The sequence below is a fragment of the Elephas maximus genome, chromosome 9 (genome assembly GCF_024166365.1).
Source record: "Elephas maximus indicus isolate mEleMax1 chromosome 9, mEleMax1 primary haplotype, whole genome shotgun sequence".
Lineage (NCBI taxonomy): Eukaryota > Metazoa > Chordata > Mammalia > Proboscidea > Elephantidae > Elephas > Elephas maximus.
Window position 1 is genome coordinate 108,509,015 of NC_064827.1, and position 20,575 is coordinate 108,529,589.

Consider the following 20,575-nt stretch of genomic DNA (forward strand, 5'->3'; position numbering starts at 1 on the left):
AAATACAGATGATTGTTGTTTGTTGATCTTGTATCCTGCAATATTGCTGAATTTATTTATTATTTTTTTTTAGTGGATTTTTTTGTGTGTGTGTGGATTCTTTAGGATTTTCTATATGTAAAATGTCATCTGCCATCTGCAAATTGAGATAGTTTTAATTTTTCCTTTCCAATTTGGATGCTTTTCCTTTTTGCCTAACTGCTGTGCCTAAAATGTTGAATTAAGTGGTGAAAGTGGGCATCTTTGACTTGTGCCTGATCTCTGGGGCAAAGCCTCAGTCTTTTAGCACAGAGCATGATGTTTCCTGTGGTTTTCCATAAATACTCTGTATCATATTGAGGTATCATGTCGAGGAGGAAACCCTGGTGGCGTAGTGGCTAAGTGCTACAGCTGCTAACCAAAGGGTCGGCAGTTCAAATCCGCCAGGCGCTCTTTGGAAACTCTATGGGGCAGTTCTACTCTGTCCTATAGGGTTGCTATGAGTTGGAATCAACAGCACTGGGTTTGGTTTTTTTTTTTTTTTTGGTTATCACATTGAGGAAGTTCCCTTCTATACCTAGTTTGTTGAGCGTTTTGTTTTTCAAACACAAATGGTTGTTGGATTTTGTCAAATGCCTTTTCTGCAGGAACTGATTTTTTTTTCCCTTCATTCTATTAATGTGGTGTATTCCATTGATTGATTATTCTAGGCTGAATCACCCTTGCATTTGTAGGATAAATCCCACCTAGTAATGGCATATAATAATTTTCATATGCTCTTGGATTCATTTTGCTAGTGTTTTGTTGAGGACTTTGCATCCTTATTTATAAGAAGTATTGGTCTGTAGTTTTCTTTTCCTGTAGTGTCTTTGCCTGGTGTTTTATCAGGGAAATATTATCAAAAAGTATTCCCTTTTCTTCTATTTTTTTGGGTAGAGTTTGAGGTTTGGTATTAATTCTTCTTTAAATGTTTGGTAGAATTCACTAGTGAAGCCATTTTATTCTGAGATAAATGGTATTTATGCCTAGAAATAGGCACGTGTTTTTCTGCTTGGCCTTTATAGAGAGAGTGAGGTCGAGTCAATCCAGTCAGTAGCTATTTACCGTGGTGGGTTTGTTGTTGTTTTGGATATCTTCATTGCACTAACCAAAAAAAAAAAGTTGCTTTCAAGTCGATTCTGACTTATAATGACCGTACAGGACAGAGTAGAACTTCCCCATAGGGTTTCCAAGTCTGTAAATCTTTACTGAAGCAGACTACCACATCTTTCTCCTGTGCAGTGGATTAGAACTGCCTGCCTCTCAGCAGCTGAGTGCTTAACCACTGTGCCACCAGGGATCCTTCTTCATTGTACTACCAACTTAAAATTCTTCCAGCCTTATTTTATGCTTTGGGTAGGGGCTGGTTTACCAGAAGTTTTTTCTCAATGTTTATATCCACTCTTGGCTTTGTACTTCCTCTGTGTGGAAGGGTCTCTCTCTATTCTCTTGCCCCTCTAGCGGCAGACTCTGGTACTGGGGCCAGGGCAGATTGTCTGTTTTACTGGAGAACCATCACACTTAGGCAAGCCCAGTGTCCCTAGATCTCAGGGGTACAGCTTTTTCAGTGATCCTGCACCTCCCCCTGCAGTATGTTGTTGTTAGGTGCCGTCGAGTCGATGCACAACAGAACGAAACACTGCCCGGTCCTGCACCATCCTCAGAATTGTTGCTATGCTTGAGCCCATTGCTGCAGCCACTGTGTCAGTCCATCTTGTTGAGAGTCTTCCTTTTTTCCGATGACCCTCTACTTCAGCAAGCATGATGTCCTTCTCCAGAGACTGATCCCTCCTGATAACATGTGCAAAGTATGTGAGGCCCAGTCGCACCATTTTTGCTTCCAAAGAGCATTCTGGTTGTACTTTTTCCAAGACAGATTTGTTTGATTTTTTGGTGGTCCATGGTATATTCAATATTCTTTGTCAACATCACAATTCAAAGGCATCAGTTCTTCTTTGTTCTTCCTTAGTCACTGTCCAGCTTTTGCGTGCATATGAGGCAATTGAAAACACCATGGCTTGGGTCAGGTGCACCTTAGTCTTCAAGGTGATATCTTTACTTTCAAACACTTTAAAGAGATCTCTTGTAGCCGATTTGCCCAATGCATCTTTTGATTTCTTGACTGCTGCATTTTTTGCACCCATGGGTGTTGTGGATTCTGCAGTATATGGTCTCTAATAATATGAGCCCAGGATGGATTCCTTCCCCTCATTGCTTTTATTTTATAAAATTTGACTTAGCTATTTGTAGACCTTTATCTTTCTATATTAATTCAAAAATGTTCATTGAATTCCTAAAAAATGCAAATATAATTTTGATAACAATTATGTTGACTTTGTAGTTTAAATTGGGAAAAATAAGTTTTTACAATGTTCTATTTGTCATAAATTTTTTTCCATGTTAAGAAAGTTCCTTCCCATATAAAGTTGGTTTATAGGTTTTTTTATATTGAAATGTATTGACCCTCATCAAATTCTTTTTCTGCTTCTGCTTCTATCATGTATTTTCATTTTTAGAAAAGTCTGTTAATGCTGTGAACTTCATATTCAAATGTTACCTCTTCAAAAACTTTCAGCATTGTATATTTTCTAGGGAATTATCCAATTTGTCCAGGTTTTAAAATTTATTAGTATATAACAGCTCATAACATGACCTTTAAAATGTATTGAGAGACCACATGTCTGTCCGTTTGTTGTACTGTGGTGGCTTGCATGCTGCTGTGATGCTGGAAGCTATACCACTAGTATTTCAAATACCAACAGGGTCACCCATGGTGGACAGTTGTCAATGGAGCTTCCAGACTAAGACAGGCTAGGAAGGAGGACCTGGTGGTCTACTTCTGAAAAAATTGGCCAGTGAAAACTTAATGAATAGCAACGGAATATTCCTGATGTAGTGCCAGAAGATGAGCCCCTCAGGTTGGAAGGCACTCGAAATACAACTGTGGAAGAGCTGCCTCCTCAAAATAGAGCTGACCTTAATGACATGGATGGGATAGAGCTTCTGGGACCTTCATTTACTGATGTGGCATGATTCAGAATGAGAAGAAACAGCTGCAGACACCCATTAATAATTGGAACATGGAATTTATGAAGTATGAATCTAGGAAAATTGAAAATCATCAAAAATGAAATGGAACATGTAAAGATCCATATCCCAGGCATTAGTGAGCTGAAATGGACTGAAATGGCCATTTTGAATCAGACAATCGTATGGTCTACTGTTCTGGGAAAGACAAATTGAAGAAGAATGGTCTCACATTCATCATCAAAAACAGCATCTCAAGTTCTATCCTGAAGTACAACACTGTCAGTAATAGGATAATATCCGTACGCCTGCAAGGAAGACCAGTAAATATGACTATTATTGAAATTTGCACACCAACCACTAAGGCCAAAGATGAAGAAATTGAAGATTTTTACCAACTTCTGCAGTCTGAAATTGATCAAACATGCAATCAAGACACATTGATAATTACCGGTGATTGGAATGTGAAAGCTGGAAACAAAGAAGGACCGGTAGTTGGAAAATATGGCCTCGGTGACAGAAACAATGCCAGAGATTGCATGATAGAATTTTGCGAGACCAATGACTTCTTCATTGCATATACCTTTTTTCAACAACATAAATGGTGACTATACACGTAGACCTCACTGAATGGAAAACACAGGAATGAAACTGACTACACATCTGTGGAAAGAGATGATGGAAAAGCTCAATATCATCAGTCAGAACGTGGCCAGGGCTGACTATAGAACAGGCCATCAATTGCTTTTATCAAGTTCAAGTTGAAGATGAAGAAAATTAGAATGATTCCGCTAGAATTGAGGATACCCCACCTGAATTTAGAAACCATTTCAAGAATAGATTGACGCTTTGAACACTAATGAGCAAAGACCAGAGGAGTTGTGGGATGATATCAAGGACATCACCATGCATGAAGAAAGCTAAGGGGCATTAAAGACAAGAAAGAGAGACCAAAATGGATGCCAGAAGAGACTCTGAAACTTGCTCTTGGACATAGAGCAGCCAAAGCAAATGGATGAAATGATGAAGTAAAAGAGCTGAACAGATGATTTCAAAGGGTGACTCAAGAGAACAAAGCTAAGTATTATAATGAAATGTGCAAAGACCTGGAATTAGAAAACTGGAAGAGAAGAATATGCTTGGCATTTCTCAAGCTGACAGAACTGAAGAAAAAATTCAAGCCTCGAATGGCAATACTGAAGGATTCTATGGGCAAAATATTGAATGACACAGGAAGCATCAAAAGAAGATGGAAGGAATACACAGAGTCATTGTCCCAAAAAGAATTGGTCAATGATGTTCAACTACTTTCATAAGGTAGCACAGGATCGAGAACTGACTGAAGGAAGAAGTCCAAGCTTTACTGAAAGCACTGGCAAAAAACAAGGCTCCAGGAATTGACAGAATACTTACTGAGATGTTTCAACAAATGGATGTGCTCACTCGTGTATGTCAAGAAACCTGGAAGACAGCTATGGGCCGACTGACTGGAAGAGATCCATATTTATGCCCACTCCAAAGGAAGGTGATCCAACCAAATGTGGAAATTATCAAACAATATCATTAATGTCACATGTAAATAAAACTTTGCTGAAGATCATTCAAAAGTGGCTGCAGCACTACACCAATAGGGAATTACCAGAAGTTCAAGCTGGATTCAGAACAGGATGTGGAATGAGGAAAATCACTGCTGATGTCAGATGGATCTTGGCTGAAAGCAGAGAATACCAAAAAGATGTTTACCTATGTTTTACTGACTATGCAAAGGCATTCGGGTGTGTGGATCATAACAAACTACGGGTAACATTGCAAAACATGGGAATTCCAGAACACTTAATTGTGCTCAAGGGGAACCTGTACATAGACCAGGAGGCAGTCATTCAAACAGAACAAGGGGATACTGCATGGTTTAAAGTCAGGAAAGGTGAGCATCAGGGTTATATCCTTTCACCATACTTACTCAATCTTTATGTTAAACAATCTGAGAAGCTGGACTATATCAAGAACACAGCATCATGACTGGAGGAAGACTCATTAACAACCTGCAATATGCAGATGACACAACCTTGCTTGCTGAAGGTGAAGAGGACTTGAAGTGCTTACTGACGAAGATCAAACACTAGAGCCTTCAGTATGCGTTACACTTCAACATAAAGAAAACAAAAATCCTCATGAATGGACCAATAAGCAGTATCATGATAAACAGAAAATACTGAAGTTGACAAGGATTTCATTTTACTTGGATCTACAATCAACACTCATGGAAGCAGCACTCAAGAAATTGAATGACATATTGTATTGGGCAAATTTGCAGCAAAAGACTTCTTTCATGTTTTGAAAAGCAAAGACGTCACTTTGATGACTAAGGTGCACCTGATGCAGGCTATGGTATTTTCAATTGCCTCATACACATACGAAAGCTGGACAACGAACAAAGAATTGATGCCTTTGAATTGTGGTGTTGGTGAAGAATATCGAACATGCCATGGAATGCCAGAAGAACGAACAAGTCTGTCTTGGAAGAAATACAGCCAGAGTGCTTTTTGGAAGCCAGGATGGTGAGACTTCATCTCGTATACTTTGGTCATGCTATCAGGAGGGACTAGTCCCTGGAGAAGAACATTATGCTTGGTTAGGCAAATGGTCAGGTAAAAAGAGGAAGACCTTCATCAATATGAATTGACACAGCGGCTGCAACAATGGGCTCAAGCATAGCAAAGATTGTGAGGATGGTGCAGGACCGAGCAGTGTTTCATTTTGTTGTACGTAAAGTCGCTATAGGTTGGAGCCAACTCGATGGCACCTAACAACAACATGCCTTTTCAGTCTATTTTATTTGCATCTTCTTTGTTGATTAGTCTTTACAGAGGTCTTTCTATATTAATCTTTAAAAAAAATCAAGTTTGAGGTTTGGTAATCTTTTTTTTTATGTCTTGCCTGTATTCTTGCCATTTTATTATTTCCCTCCTTTTGAGATCCCTGTTGCTTTTTTCCTGACAATTTATGAGTCAAAAGCTCAAGTTGTATTACTTTCCACTTCTACTAAGAACTATCGAAGTAACTTGCTGTTACAATTTAGTTTTTTTCAAATATGACAGTTGTGAACCCTCTCCTTCTCTTCCTCTTATAAATCTTGACCAGAATACTTCTTAAAGACCATGGTTCAGAGACAAGGCAGTGAGAAAGATTTGTGGGGAAAGAGTCCAAGGTAAGAGACCAGGAAAGTGGTAAAAGATAAAATCATGGTAAGAGAGGAGATAAAGTCCTTTGGTCTAAGTATTATTACTAATAATAGAGGGATTTGGAAGACGATGGTAGAAAACATGTTGTTAAGCTAGAAATAGTATTTATTGTGGGAACAAAGTATTTAATGTGAAATAGATTAGTGCAGGGTTTGCAGATTCATGCCTTAGCTGTCAGGAGGATTACATCTGTGAGGGAAGGGAGATAAAGTGTCCTGGTTGGTTCCAGCAAGGACTGAGAGATTGGTGCACTGAACCGGAGCATTCTGTTTAGTGCACCTGAATATATGTACTGGGCAAGAGGACTAAATTTTGAGGACAGGAAGGACTAGGCATGTTGAGGGGGTGTAAGAGGCTAACATCTCAATTCTTTTTGCTCTTTGAAGAATATCTGCTTAAAAAAAAAGAAAGAGAAATGTAGACTCTTCACCCCAGCCACCTGAGAGATTATTTTATTAAGAATTTGTGCATTAGAGACTCACATTTGGTGAATAAGGACCAAACAAGGATGAGAAATACTCATTAATAGTGCTTACACTCCCCATCCTGAACCTGTCATTTAGCCTCACCAAATATGATCAAGTTCATCACTCTGAGGAACTTGTTTACAGACATCTTTTGCCAAGATGTCAGGCCAACTAGTGTTTTAGTTCACTAGGATCAATTATTGACCCAGGGTTAGTCAGCTGAAGGTTAAACTAATTATTCTTGTTCTGTCAGTTGGGCAGTCTCTTCTATTAGAACACCAGAAGATCACTAAAACAGCCAGTTTGCCCACAGGCTAATGGTACCTGGCAACTGTGCTATCTGGCTAGAAAAACACAGAACTGTTTCTCCCCCTTCATAGTGTGAAGATTTTCTGATGAATATATTATTTCTCCTGGGCTTCCAGGGAGATGCTTAATATGACAGAAAAGGCATACATATATAGGTAGGACTGTATAGAGCGTTTCACTCTTTCCTTAGGGGCAGATACCTCTCCCAGGGACTAGATTCTCCAGCCTGCCAAAAGTACAACTTAACTTCCTTGAAGGTGCCAGGAAGATGATTTGGAAGTAAAAGTAATGGAACTACTGGTAAAATGGATTCAAGGGATGATTCCAGCAACCGAGTCCTTCGCCTAAACATTTGATTCATCTTAGAAATCTGACTACCATTGTTAGGGTTTTATAAAATTGCTTGGATTGGTACTTACAAAATATTCGTGTGGAAGCAATGCAAAAACCAATCAAACCAATCAACAATGCTAATGAAAACTGATTACTTAGACGTAAGTAAGAATTGGGAATCTTAATTTATTTAAAATGAATTGTCTTGGTTGACAAAATATCTGAAGACCAGTACTGTACACTACTAAGAACAAGTAAAGTTTCACAAATTTAGAAAATATCTAAAACAGGGAAGTCTTTGAGTGGGGAGCTTACAGCTTAAGTATAATCCCTGGTGAATCATCTGGAAAGATAATGTACAGCAAGAAAATGAAAAATGTGTCGAATTTCAAAATCAACAAGTATTTGTTTTTGCCTAATATGTAGAGGCACTGTTTCATATGTTTGAGACTAATCATGAAAACAGACCAAAATTATTGCCTTCATGGAGGCTTCTTTTCTACCTCTATTAGCTTGAAGACCCTTAGCAGACAGGTAGACAGAAAACTGGCTCCTTCAGGTTTCCAGATAACATAAGGAGGATCAACCAGGCAGGGAGCGGAAGGGAGAATTCATGGTGAGAGCAGAGCATGGTTTCCAGTTGATGATTTGGTATATGGAGGTATCTTGCAAGCCTACCAGAGGACAGGTAAAACCTGAGTGCCCAGTCATGGGGCTTTGTCACCTGGTTTCCCAATGAATGATTCAAGTCACCTGGGTGAACTGGATCAATTCTGTCCGGTACCTGGCTCTGAATTTAATACCAAATTCAGTAATATTCCTAAAATATATTTTAAAAAGAGAGGGTGATGATTCTAAGTATCTATCTTCTTTAAGAAAAAGTCTTTGGAAAAAAAATGAACTTATTTTAAAAGAATGGAAGGCTTCCTTTATATGATCAAGCATTACAAAAACAGATTAATTAAAACAGTGGTGTTTTGATTCTCAGGGAGTCCGACATTAACTGGACTTGCGTACCACCAGTCTGTCTATCTGCTTCTCTGTATAACTTTTTTTTTTTTAACCCTATTTTAGATGCATTTTTCTTGGCAAGGTTGCCGGCAGCACTAGGGTCATTAACTTGTCTGTCATGCCATACATTTCCAAAATTCTAGGAAGTCTTCTCATTTTCCAAACTCATTAAAATACCCTTCTTTAAGACACTCAACATCACATCAGGATGCATTATTTTGGCTCGTGTGAGCTATGTACCAGCTCTGTTGTCACAAAGGGAGGATCTGGTACTAGAAGACTACGGGGAATGAGGAATAAGCAGCCATATGCAATATCTTTACAAATGATACTTTAGTATATTTAAAATCAGTGGGAAAGGGAAGGGGTGAATTAACCAAATGCTATGTGGATCATTGCCTATTCATCCAGCAGGAAACAATGGTAGATTCTGGTATCACATGACATCAAAGGAAATATCAGCTACCTGGAGACCTTTACTTTGTACCCAGTCTAAGATGGTGGAAGGTTCGCCATACTAGTGAAACGATGGATCCAGATAGCAACAGTGGCAATCTGGCAGTGAATGCTCAATCGGCAGACTGATTTTGGACAGTCTCATCACAGAACTGTCCCTTACCATATGAGTGACCCAGACAGTATGGTCAGCAACTGTATTTTCTCACAGTTCTTAGCCCCAAAGAGGAGTGCTTTTATCTGTCAGTCTGTAGTTTTCCAACTGGCAGGCCAAAAAGTTAGGTCACTGGCAAGAATCCAAGAATCAATAAAAAATATAACAATGTTCATCAGGGGAATATTGGCCAGAGCCAAGAACAGCCGTGCGTTCTGCCTGAGATGAGCAACCACATACACTTTCGGTTTTGCGTACTGGCACTGAGGTTGAACGGTCACGGCATCCCAGTGGTTTCAGCTTCACCAGTGGCTTTGTTTCAGCAACAAAGTGGGATCCCCTCCAAGGGACAGGTGTTACTTTTTCATCCATAGCTGAGATACTGATGGGGCTAGGGCAGCTGTGCTCTTGAACCATTTCTCAAGTGGGGTTTTGTGGGTCTTTCCCACTGTTAATCACTATGTCCAGATGGCAAACCCAAAAATAGGAATATGAGGCTAGACGACTCCATGAGTCATGTGTGTGATGTCTAAAAGAGCCCAAGAATAAGCTACATAGATGCTTTTCGAAAGGGGTGTACATCTTATCTCTGTCAGGGAATCAAATAAAATCATCCCCTTCCTGCAAGGACTTCCTTCTTTTACCAGAGTTCCAATCAACAAAATCACCAGTCACAGAGACTTGAAGCTCAAAATGCTCCCCAGGGCTGTGATATCTAAAAAGTATTTCTTTATATGCAACTCTTCCTGATTGGGATAATTCCCTCCACAATTTATGGGAAGAAGTTAAGCATATAACAATTCCTACTATGCTTTTAGATGTAGAAGTAACCACAGTACGGAGTACTATCTAAAAGGGTTCAATCCATAAGGTCTCCAAAGTGCCCAAATCCATTAGCTGAATTGAGATGCCCCCTGTCTCTTGACAGGGCACTTGAATTCAAACAAGCCATAAAGAGCTCATCTGCTAACCAGAAAGTCGGCAGTTTCAATCCACCAGCTGCTCTTTGTAAACCCTCTGGGGCAGTTCTACTCTGTCCTATAAGGTCACTATGAGTAAGCATTGACTCGATGTCAATGAGTTTTTGGTTCCCCACCCAAGTTCCCCAGCATAACTGGAGAAAAAGAAACATCTTTCTTCTTAAGGCAACTAAGTTTGGGGGTATACAGAGGTATCAGGAGGTGAGGAGGGAGAGTAGCTTTGTGCCATTAAACAAGGCACAATTACTTTTGGTTTTGAAAACCATGGTGGCTGTTGACCATTCAAGCAAAAAAAATCGTTTTAGGTCAATTCAAAACCCTGTATCAGGGTGATCATTACTGGCACTATTTCACTACAGTGAAAGAGTATCTCTTAAATGAATTCTCTGATCTTGGAAGGACCCATTTACTCAGCAACCTCAGTAAGGTTTGTGCCCTGTGGCTGACTCAAGCATGGCTCACAAGCTGTTTTATGTCTTCCTAGCAGAAGGATGGTATGATGGTTAAGGTTGTGTTTCAACTTGCTGGGCCATGATTCTCAGTGGTTTGGCAGTTATGATGTAGTTTGGCAGCTATGTAATGATATAATCGCCTCCATAATGAGATCTGATATAATCACCTCCATGATGAGATCTATGAACAGCCAATCAGCTGAAAGAGAGTTTCCTTGAGGGTGTGGCCTGTGTCCAATATATGTGGAATTTCTGGCAAAACTCACGGGCTTTTGCTTGCTCTGACTCATGCATCTGGCTCACCATCTGACCTCCGGTTCTTGGGACTTCAGCTAGCAGCTTACCTGCTGTTCTTGGGATTTGTGCTAGCAGCTTACCTGCTGTTCTTGGGATTTGTCAGTCTCTGCAGCCTGTGAGCCAGCAGCCTGCCATCTTACCTGCCAATCCTGGGATTTGTTGGCTCCCATAGCCTGTGAGTCAGAGGCCCACCCTCTGACCTGCCAATCTTGGGTTCACCAGTCCCTGTGGCTATGTGAGTCAGAAGCCTCTACAGACTTGGAACTTTCCAGTCTCTACAATCGCGTGAGCCATTTCCTTGATATAAACCTCTAATAATATGCCTCACTGGTTTTGCTTTGCTAGAGAACCCAAACTAAAGTAGATGGCTAAATAATGTGCAATAATAAATACACTCAAACACATTAGAGCTCAATGGAATAGAATCTTATTTCTTGCTCAAAAATGTTCAAGTAGTGAAAATCTGGAAGAGAAATCTGCTCTACATATTTATCCGGGGACCCTGGCTTCTTTCATTTTGTGTCAGTACATGTCAATATAAATAGGTTGTCCTGGAAGTTACTGCCATTTTATTCTAATAGAGCACTGGACGTTTGTAAGGGAAATCTTTGCCAAGCCTGAATGTAGCATATACCATTGGCACCCACATTTCACTAGCCACACAGCCCCACTTAGATGCAAGGAAAATTTGGAAATTTAAACTAGCTTTTTTTTATGTGCCTGGAGGAAAATGAAATGGTTACTTGTGAACAAGTTACCAGCCTATCTGATATGTACAAGTTACTGAATAGCACATGACTTTATTTAGAGGACTTTCCACAGTACCTTGAAATAGAAGGCTGTATGAATCCTCCAATACATGCTCAGGGTTTCCCTTTAGATAGAATTCTTTCTATTCATTATATTAATAAGTTTTATCTACTGTGTGAATTTTCTCATCTACAGCAAACATTCACTTCTAGGATAGTTTTCCTATATGCAGTCCATTCTCCTCTATGTGAGTTCTCTGATCTCAAATGAGATGGTCTTTTTCCCAAAGGATTTTCCACATTTATTACATCAATAGGGGTTCACCCCTCCTTGAATTCCCTGGCATACATTTAGGGTTCGCTTCTATTATTTTCCAATTTTTTTTTACATTCATTAAGATTTATCCCGATTGTGAGTTCTCTGATGTATTCTGAGGTTTGACTTCTGGCCAAACGGTTTCCCACATTTATTACACTGAAAGGGTTTCTCCCCTGTATGAATTCTCTGATGATCGCTAAGGATTGCCTTTCGGACAAATTTTTTCCCACATTCATTACATTTAAATGGTTTCTCCCCTGTGTGAATTCTCTGATGTACTCTCAGGGTCGATGTCCGGGCGAAGGTTTTTGCACATTCATTACATTTAAATGGTTTCTCTCCTGTGTGAATTTTCTGGTGTTGAATGAGATGGTCTTTTCGCCAGAAGGATTTTTCACATTCATTACATTGGTAAGATTTCTCCCCACTGTGAGTTCTCTGATGTATTCTGAGATTTGACTTCTGGCCAAAAGTTTTCCCACATTCATTACACTGAAAGGATTTCTCTCCTGTGTGAATTCTATGATGATCTCTGAGGGTTGACTTCTGAACAAAAGTTTTCCCACATTCACTACATTCATAGGGTTTCTCCCCTGTGTGAATTCTCTGATGTCCTCTGAGGGTTGACTTCTGGACAAAAGTTTTCCCACATTCATTACATTTATAGGGTTTCTCTGCTGTGTGAATTCGCTGATGTGTACTGAGGTGTGACTTCTGGGAGAAAGTTTTTCCACATTCATTACATTCAAATGGTTTCTCTCCTGTGTGAGTTCTCTGATGCTGAATGAGATGTCCTTTTTGACAGAAAGATTTCCCACATTCATTACATTTATAGGATTTTACCTCTGAGTGAGTTCTCTGGTGTACTTTGTGGGCTGATGTCAGGCAGGGTTTCCCATTTTTATTATATTCAAAGGATTTATCCCTAGTTTGTGTTCTATCATTATGTGCAAATGGATTCTCTTCTGTAACAGTTCTTTGAAGTTGAGTTAAGTGTGACTTCCTGCTGAAATTATTTCCACTTCCATTACACTCACAGCATTTCATAGCCATATGAACTTCATGGTATTTCATGACAGATGTCTTCTCACAGAAGGATTTCCCACACTGGTTAAGGGTAGAGTGTGTTTCCCTTGTGCCAGTTCTCTGGTGATCAAATACAGCTGTCTTATCACAGTTTATCTTAAATCCATCATCTTTACAGGATTTCTCTCTTGTGTGACGACTCTTTTGTGTAATGCAGTTAGCCTTAACACAGAAGGCTTTTCCAAATTTATTACACTCAAAAGCTTGTTCCAAAGCCTGAAACCTTTGATGCTCAGGAAGATCTTCCTTATAAGTGAGAGATTTCACATTTTTATTATATTCATAATTTTTTTCTCTAGTATGAGTTCTCTCAAAGTTAATATTGAAAGGCAAATTCTCACACGCAGCTTTCTTTGTTGAATAGTTTCTATTATTGAGAATAAATTCAGAGATATTTCGCAAATTCATTCCCCATGAGTCACATTTATAGGGCATTTTTGTTGAAGAAATAGGAGCCATGTGCAGATTAAATGGTTTTTCCAAAACTTTCTCTTCCTCTCTAGTCAATATTTTATTATTGATAAATATTACTTGTTCCAAGTGTATATCTTTGATTTTCTTGTTCCTCTTGATATTGTAATCTTCTAAAATAGGAAAAAATGAAAGCATCTTATGAATCTTACATTTCTTACAAGTGGGGCTTAGAGATGTATAGCCTATTGTGTACTTCATTCTTTGGTTCTTCAAGATTAATTCACACGTGTATGTAAATAAATGTTCCTCTGATACTCCTCTTTTTAAAAAATTAGAGAATTTTATAAGACTGATTAGTTCAGGGAGCAGAAAACTCAGAATGGGGTGACTCCAACAAGTACTATAAACTTAAGTATAGTAACAAGAGAAAGTATTCCTGGGCTATGTCTGAAGGGGGATGCATTTGGTTTGAGGAGGAACTTACAGTTTAGGTACTTACACTATCTAGATTACATTGGTATAGTGCTCATAAGCTGACATTCTTCCACTTTTGATATCTTTAATTTCCATTCTAGAATGCAACATCAAATTAAATTTGTAACAGCGTGAACTTCCTCATAATTAAATGAAAGAAAAATCCATCCTAGCAACTAAATTAGATTCACTACTTAATTCTGATTGTGGTATCTTTGATTTAGTCTATCAGAATTCTACAGTAAGTGAACCTGACTACCCCATCCTAACTTTCCACATTTCAATCTGTCCACTTACCTCCTCAAATCAGTCTTTTCCTTGGCACAGAACTAATCCTTACTATTTAAGAATCTAAAGGGTTATTATGTTGCAACCTGGTTTTAGAATCTTTAATATATTTCTTTGCATTTATATTTATCATTAAAAAGTTCAGTGTATACTTTACTGTTACCATCTTGTTACTATCAACATTCAGTGTAACAACATCCTCCCTACCCTGAAATCCTATTTCCTGATGACATTCTCCATCCTTTCATCTATTTTGTTCACCTTTCCCTATATGCTTCTTTAAAATAGTACTCATGGTTAAAGTCCTTTCTGCTAACTCATAATATCTGGATCATCCTAGGGGTACCCTCTATTTTTCTTTGGCTTTTCTGTTATGTTTTCTTGCCTTTTTCTTGTCTAGTAATGTTTTACTGTATACTGGACATTCTGTTTTAAAAGCCTTAGAGGCCACGGTCATGTTATATGTATTTCACAAGGGATGGTTCCCCATATCCTCTGTTAGAGAGATGAAATGAGTGGCTGATCAACTCACCATCATGTTAATGAAGCAGGATTAGAGGCAATTACGTTAATGGGCAGGACTGAACCTACAAGATCAGGTTGTGTCTTAAGTCAATCTCTTTTGAGATATAAAAGAGAAGTGAGCAGGGAGGCATGGGGACCTCATACCACCAAGAAACGAATCAGGAGAATAGTGTGTCCTTTGGGCCCAGGGTTCCTAGGCTGAGAAGCTCCTAGATCAGGGGAAGATTGATGACAAGGAACTTTCCCCAGAGCTGACAGAGACAGAAAGCCTTCCCCTGGAGCTGGCACCCTGAATTTGGACTTCTAGCCTCCTAGACTGTAAGAGAATAAATTTCTCTTTGTTAAAGGCATACACTTGTGGTATTTCTGTTATTGCAGCACTAGATAACTAAGACTCTGGTCATCTGGATTTCTCTGAAAGTTCCTGTTCAATGTCTTTTGCCCATTTTTCAATGGGGTTGCCTACATTTTTCCACACTAACTTGCACAAGTTTTTTACATTTTCAGTATGTTTATCCTTTCTAGGTTATTTGTACTCCATATATATTATGACACTCTGGCCTGTCTTTTCACCCTTTTAATGGTATCTTTTATGAACAAAGTTCTTAATTTCAATGTAGTCAAGTTAATCAATCTTTTACTTCGATTGGTGGTTTTAGTGTCTTTGAGCCTTCTAAAAAAAGTCTTGAAAAACAATGCAGTTCACCACTAAGGTGAACTTCTAAAGTCTAACTATCCCTCTACCACACTGCAGGATTCTGTCTGGCAGTGCTCAGAAACTCACCTGGGTAGCTCTGGTTGGAGAATTCTCCCTCTAAGAACCAAGGTTCTTTTCCTTGCTCCAACCTGAAGACCACTTCAGGTTTGAAAATGCAGCACCCTATAAACAGAGAAGAACCGACAACTGAGGCCAGGAAAATGAGCTTTCGGTATCCAAAAGCAGAAGAAGATACAGTTTCAGAAGCAGCATCCTGAAGGTGCTCATTTGAATTTCTCGTTAAGGAGCTGATTAACACAAACTAGAAAGTTCTAGTCCTCAAAAGGGTTCAGACACTTTAGACTCCTGACTGAAAGGCCTAAAAACATTAAAGTGTTCATATGTACTGACAATTAAAAAGGAAATGCTTTCCATAGGGAATTATGTGGGTAAGTTATGCTTATATGCTCACCCACTGAGACGAGGTGGCTGTAGTTCTCCAGCATCACGTCTCTGTACAGGGTCCTCTGAGCAGGACCCATGTGCTGCCATTCCTCCTGGGTCAGCTCCACAGCCACGTCCTTGAATGACACTGATGCCTGTAACAGCACATTTCTGTTTAGGTGTCGTAGAAAATACAAGTACTCATGAAAACTATTTTTATCATGTTTTCTGTAAGCAAATGATTATAAAGGATGCCTATTTTGGACCTAATTTCATCTTATACTTTGAAAGTATGCAATCAGTAAAAATGATTGTAACATATTAATGAGTTATATGCATGCGCTGTTAAGTATATTAGTAAAATTTTTGTTTTAAAAATTTTTTTAGCAAAAGATAAAAATATGTAAATAAACTTTCTACAATTTTCATCCCACATCCCAAGAGACTACCTGTGCATACTCTAGGACATGGGTCAGCAAACTGAACTGGGGGAAAATCCACCTTGCTGGTGTTTTCATAAGTAAAATTTTATTGGGACACATTCATGTCTAGTCATTTACCTATTTTCTATGGCTGCTTTTGCAAAGCAGCAGAGATGAGTATTTCCATCACACACTACCTGACTCTATATAAAGAAATGAATATGCTAAACCCTGGACTAAATAATCCAATTAAAGAAAACAGAGTCTGAGTGCATGTAAACAAAGCAAAAAACCACATTTTATATGTAGAGATATATGCATATTTAAAGTAAAAGAATGAAAACACTAACCAGGAAGAGTAGATTTTAAGGTAAGAAAGAATTATGATAGTTTATAATGATAAAATGGTCCTTTGAACAAGATATAACAACCTAAATTTGTAAGCACCTGATAACGCAGTTCTAAACATATAAAAAAAAGGGTTGTCAGAAATGAGACAGACATAGCCACAATTATAATTAAGGATTTTAACATAAGTGTCTCAATAACTCATAGGAGAAGCAGATTTCAAAAATTAACTGGAATATAGAACAAGTCACCAAACTACAGCCTAAAGGCTAAATCTAAACTCTGTTTTTTGTAAATAATATACTGGAACACAGCCATGTTTGTTTGTTTATGTATCATCTAGGCTGCTACAGTATTCAGTAGGTGCAACAGTGATCACATGGCCCACAAAGCCCATGATTTGACAGTTGCAGAAAAAGTTTGCTGATTGTTAATATAGAAGATTTCAGGGCTATAATTAACCAACTTGACTAACTGACATATATAGGATAACTACTATATAAATTATTTTTTGGTACACTTTGCACATTAAAAAAAACAGACTGTAGGTCTCATCAAATTAGAAAAAATTAAAATCATGTGGTTTTGGGTTTTAGTTCAGCGATGCAGAGAGTTGAAAAGAGCAATACTAACACCTTTACAAGATGAAAGAAGCTGGGCAAACTGAAAACTAATGATTTTCTTGAATCTATCAGGGAACTGACATTGCATTGCAACCAATCAACCTAAAATCTTTAGGGCCTGCTCGTTTTCTTACCTAGAGCAGACACCACTGAACTTCATATAAACCAACAGGAAGATAAAATTAGACAAATTTTAATAACTTGCTAAAGGCCAACTGTGAACTAGTGTGAGTGTGAAGTCCCTGAGGGGCTGCACACATAAGAGGATTTCCATCCTCCTGTGGGATTTTCCACCATGGACCCAACCTAGATGTCACAGAGAGGATTGGGGAAAATGCAGAGGAGGGTTTCCCCTAACCTCCATAATGGTGGGTAGAGGAGGGAAAGAACAGTCACTGCCTAAGTCCATCCAGACTCAGATTGCCTTTCTCTACCACAGAACAAAACATTTAAATCTGTAAGGTTTGAAAGTCCTCAAAACACATAGCCTGAAGGCACTGGTGGAATCCCACTGCAGCAGGGGGAGGGCAAAAGTTGCCAGTACCAAAGACTGCCCAGACCCATCTTCCTCTTTTCTAAGTCAACCCTGAGACTCAAATTCACAGTGCCTGCCTAGGCTGAAGCGTCATCAGATGATCAGCCCCAGTCCCAGAGAAATGTCATTACACGAAAGTGTCTTTATTTGGCCTGACTTAGTGCTCATCCATGGCAAATGGCATCGACTCCAGAGCATGTTAGTCAAAAGAAAAAATGTGCAATTGTTTAATATCATGGCTGCCTGAGGCAGTAGAAAACCATATGGCAAACAACAATCTAACCAAAAATTTTAAAAAGGAAATTTTGAGAATGAGCAATCCACAGAGGTTTTGAAAAGCTTAGGCATATTCCTGGGATTCAGGAAGGCTGGGGACATGCTCAGGACTGTATGCATGCTGAGGAAAGACCTGAGAAAGCCCTAAACTGTCACCTCTTGCTTACGTTAATGCTCTGTGTAAGAAGAAAGTGAAGGCTAATGCAGAATTATAAAGTACCAGGATGACTACTGAAGGAGTGCCCCAATAAAAACAGAGTCTCTTGGTACAGACTGGAAGATTTATTGGTTACAGGAATTTAAAGAAATCTCTGTCCAATTATTAGCTGATCACAAATCTAACTAAACAAACATCTGTGGCCACACATGACTGAAGATGCTACAGAATTAGGTAAAGTAACTAAAGAAATAACAACTACCCTTGCAGAGAAAGGAGATTCTGATTTCCAGAGCTGCCACATTGTTATTGAAAATGTCCAGTTTTTAACAAATAATTGTGAGACATGCGAAGAAACAAGAAAGTATGGGCCATACACAGGTAAAAAAGAAATTATGTATGAAACTGTCCCTGAGGAAGTCCAGGCAAAGAGTTTAAATCAGCTATTCTAAATATGTTCAAAGAATTAAAGGAAATCATATCTAAAGAACTAAAGTATGAGAACAATCTTCTCATCAAATCAAGAATACCAATAAAGAGAGAAATTCTAAAAAAAAAAAGAACCAATAAAAAATTCTGCAGTAGAAAACTGCAATATTTAACATGAAAAATTCACTGATGTGGATCAATAGCAGATCTGAGTATGCAGCAAAAAGATTCAGTAAACTTGACTATAAATCCATTGAGATTATCCAGGCTGAGGAACAGAAAGATAAAAAATAATGAAGAAAAATGAACAATGCCTTAGAGACCTGTGGGACATCATCAAGTATATGAACTTACACATACTGGGAGTCGCAAAAGGAGGGGAAAGAGAGAATATTTGAAGAAATAATTGCTGAAAACTTCCAAATTTGATGACAAACAATTTACACATCCAAGAATATCAATGAACTCCCAACAGGATAACCTCAAAGATTCGTACTTAGAAACATCATAATCATACTGTCAAAAGCTAATGACAAAGGAAGAATCTTGAAAGCAGCAACAGAGAAGTGACTCATCATTTACAAAGGATCCTAAATAAGATTAACAGCTGATTTCTCATCAAAAACCATGGAGGAAGGAGACAGTGGGATTATATATTCAAAGTGCTAAAAGAAAAAGCCTATCAACCAAGATTTCAATATCCAGAGAAATTATTCTTGAGAAATGAAAAAGAAACGAACACATTCCCATAGAAATAAAAACCGAGAGACTTTATCTCTAGCATACCTGCCCTAAGAAATGTTAAGGGAGTCCTTCAGGCTGAAATGAAGGGACATTAGACAATGACTGGAATCCACATGAAGAAATAAAGAACATTACATAAATAAAATAACTACACAGGTAAACACAGAAGTATGCTGGTTAACTCTTTTTTTCTCCAATATGACTTTAAGACAATTGCATAAAGTAGTAACTATGAATCTCTGTGGACAGGCACAAAACCAAAAAAAAAAAAAACCCAAACCCGCTGCCATCGAGTTTATTCCGACTCATATACAACATATAAAAATGTACTTTGGGTGACAATAACAGCAGAAAAGAGAGGGGGATGGAGCTATGCAGGAGAAAAGTTTTTGTATACTATTGAAATTAAGTTGGTAATCTGAATGAGACTGTTATGGTTACGATGTTAATTGTAAACCTCAAGGAGACCACTAAGAAAAAAATGGAAAAAAAGAGAGGAGAAGACATGACAAGGGAATTAAAATGGTATTCTATAAAGTACTGATTTAAGACAAAAGATGGAAATGGAGCAATAAATAGAAGAACAATAAAGAAAAAGAGACATAACACGTATAGGAAACAAATACCGAAATACCCACATACAACATATACCTACGGCCATGGAGCTGATTCCAAACCATAGCGACCCTGTAGGACAGAGCAGAACTGCCCAAACAGAACACATAAATAAATGCAACCTTACCAGAAAGACGGAATCGACTCAACGGCACTGGTTTTTTATCAGTAAATATGTTAAATGTTAATGTGTAACACTCCAATTGAAAGACAGATTGTCAGAACAAAGAAAAGTGATCAAACTGTATGCTCTCATAAAACTGAGATACTTTACATTCAAAGATACAAATATGATGAAAGTAAAGAGTTGATAATAGATATATCATGCAAATGGTAACCAAAAGATAGCTGGAGTAGCTACACTAATATGAGACAAAATAGACTTTAAGACAAAAATTGTTACAAGAGACAAAGAAGGAATTTTATAATGATAAAAGGGTCAATATAACAAGAAGATAAAAGAATTATAAATACACATGTGCCTAAAAACAGGGCTTTAATATATATGAAGCAAAAGCTGACAGAACTGGAGAGAGAAACAGACAATTCAATACTAATAGCTGAAGATTTCAATATCCTCACTTTCATTAAAAAATGGACAGAACTAGACGAAAGGTCAATATGGGAAAACATCTGAACAATGCTATTTATAAACTGGAGTCCTTGTGGCACAGTGGTTAAAGC

At 38.3% G+C, this 20,575-nt stretch overlaps 1 protein-coding gene across 2 annotated transcripts in view; it reads right to left on the reverse strand.

Annotated features, from left to right (window-relative positions):
* Positions 1-8,298: 8,298 nt before the first annotated feature.
* Positions 8,299-20,575, reverse strand: part of ZNF510 (zinc finger protein 510) — a 29,536-nt gene continuing 17,259 nt past the window's right edge. For both annotated transcript variants that reach the window (XM_049894891.1, XM_049894890.1), the window contains 3 exons: positions 15,771-15,897; positions 15,386-15,481; positions 8,299-13,484 (listed from right to left, as the gene is read on the reverse strand). In XM_049894891.1, the coding sequence (XP_049750848.1) occupies positions 11,890-13,484; positions 15,386-15,481; positions 15,771-15,840 (1,761 nt within the window). In that variant the 5' untranslated portion in view covers positions 15,841-15,897 and the 3' untranslated portion in view covers positions 8,299-11,889. The remainder of the gene's footprint in view (positions 13,485-15,385; positions 15,482-15,770; positions 15,898-20,575) is intronic.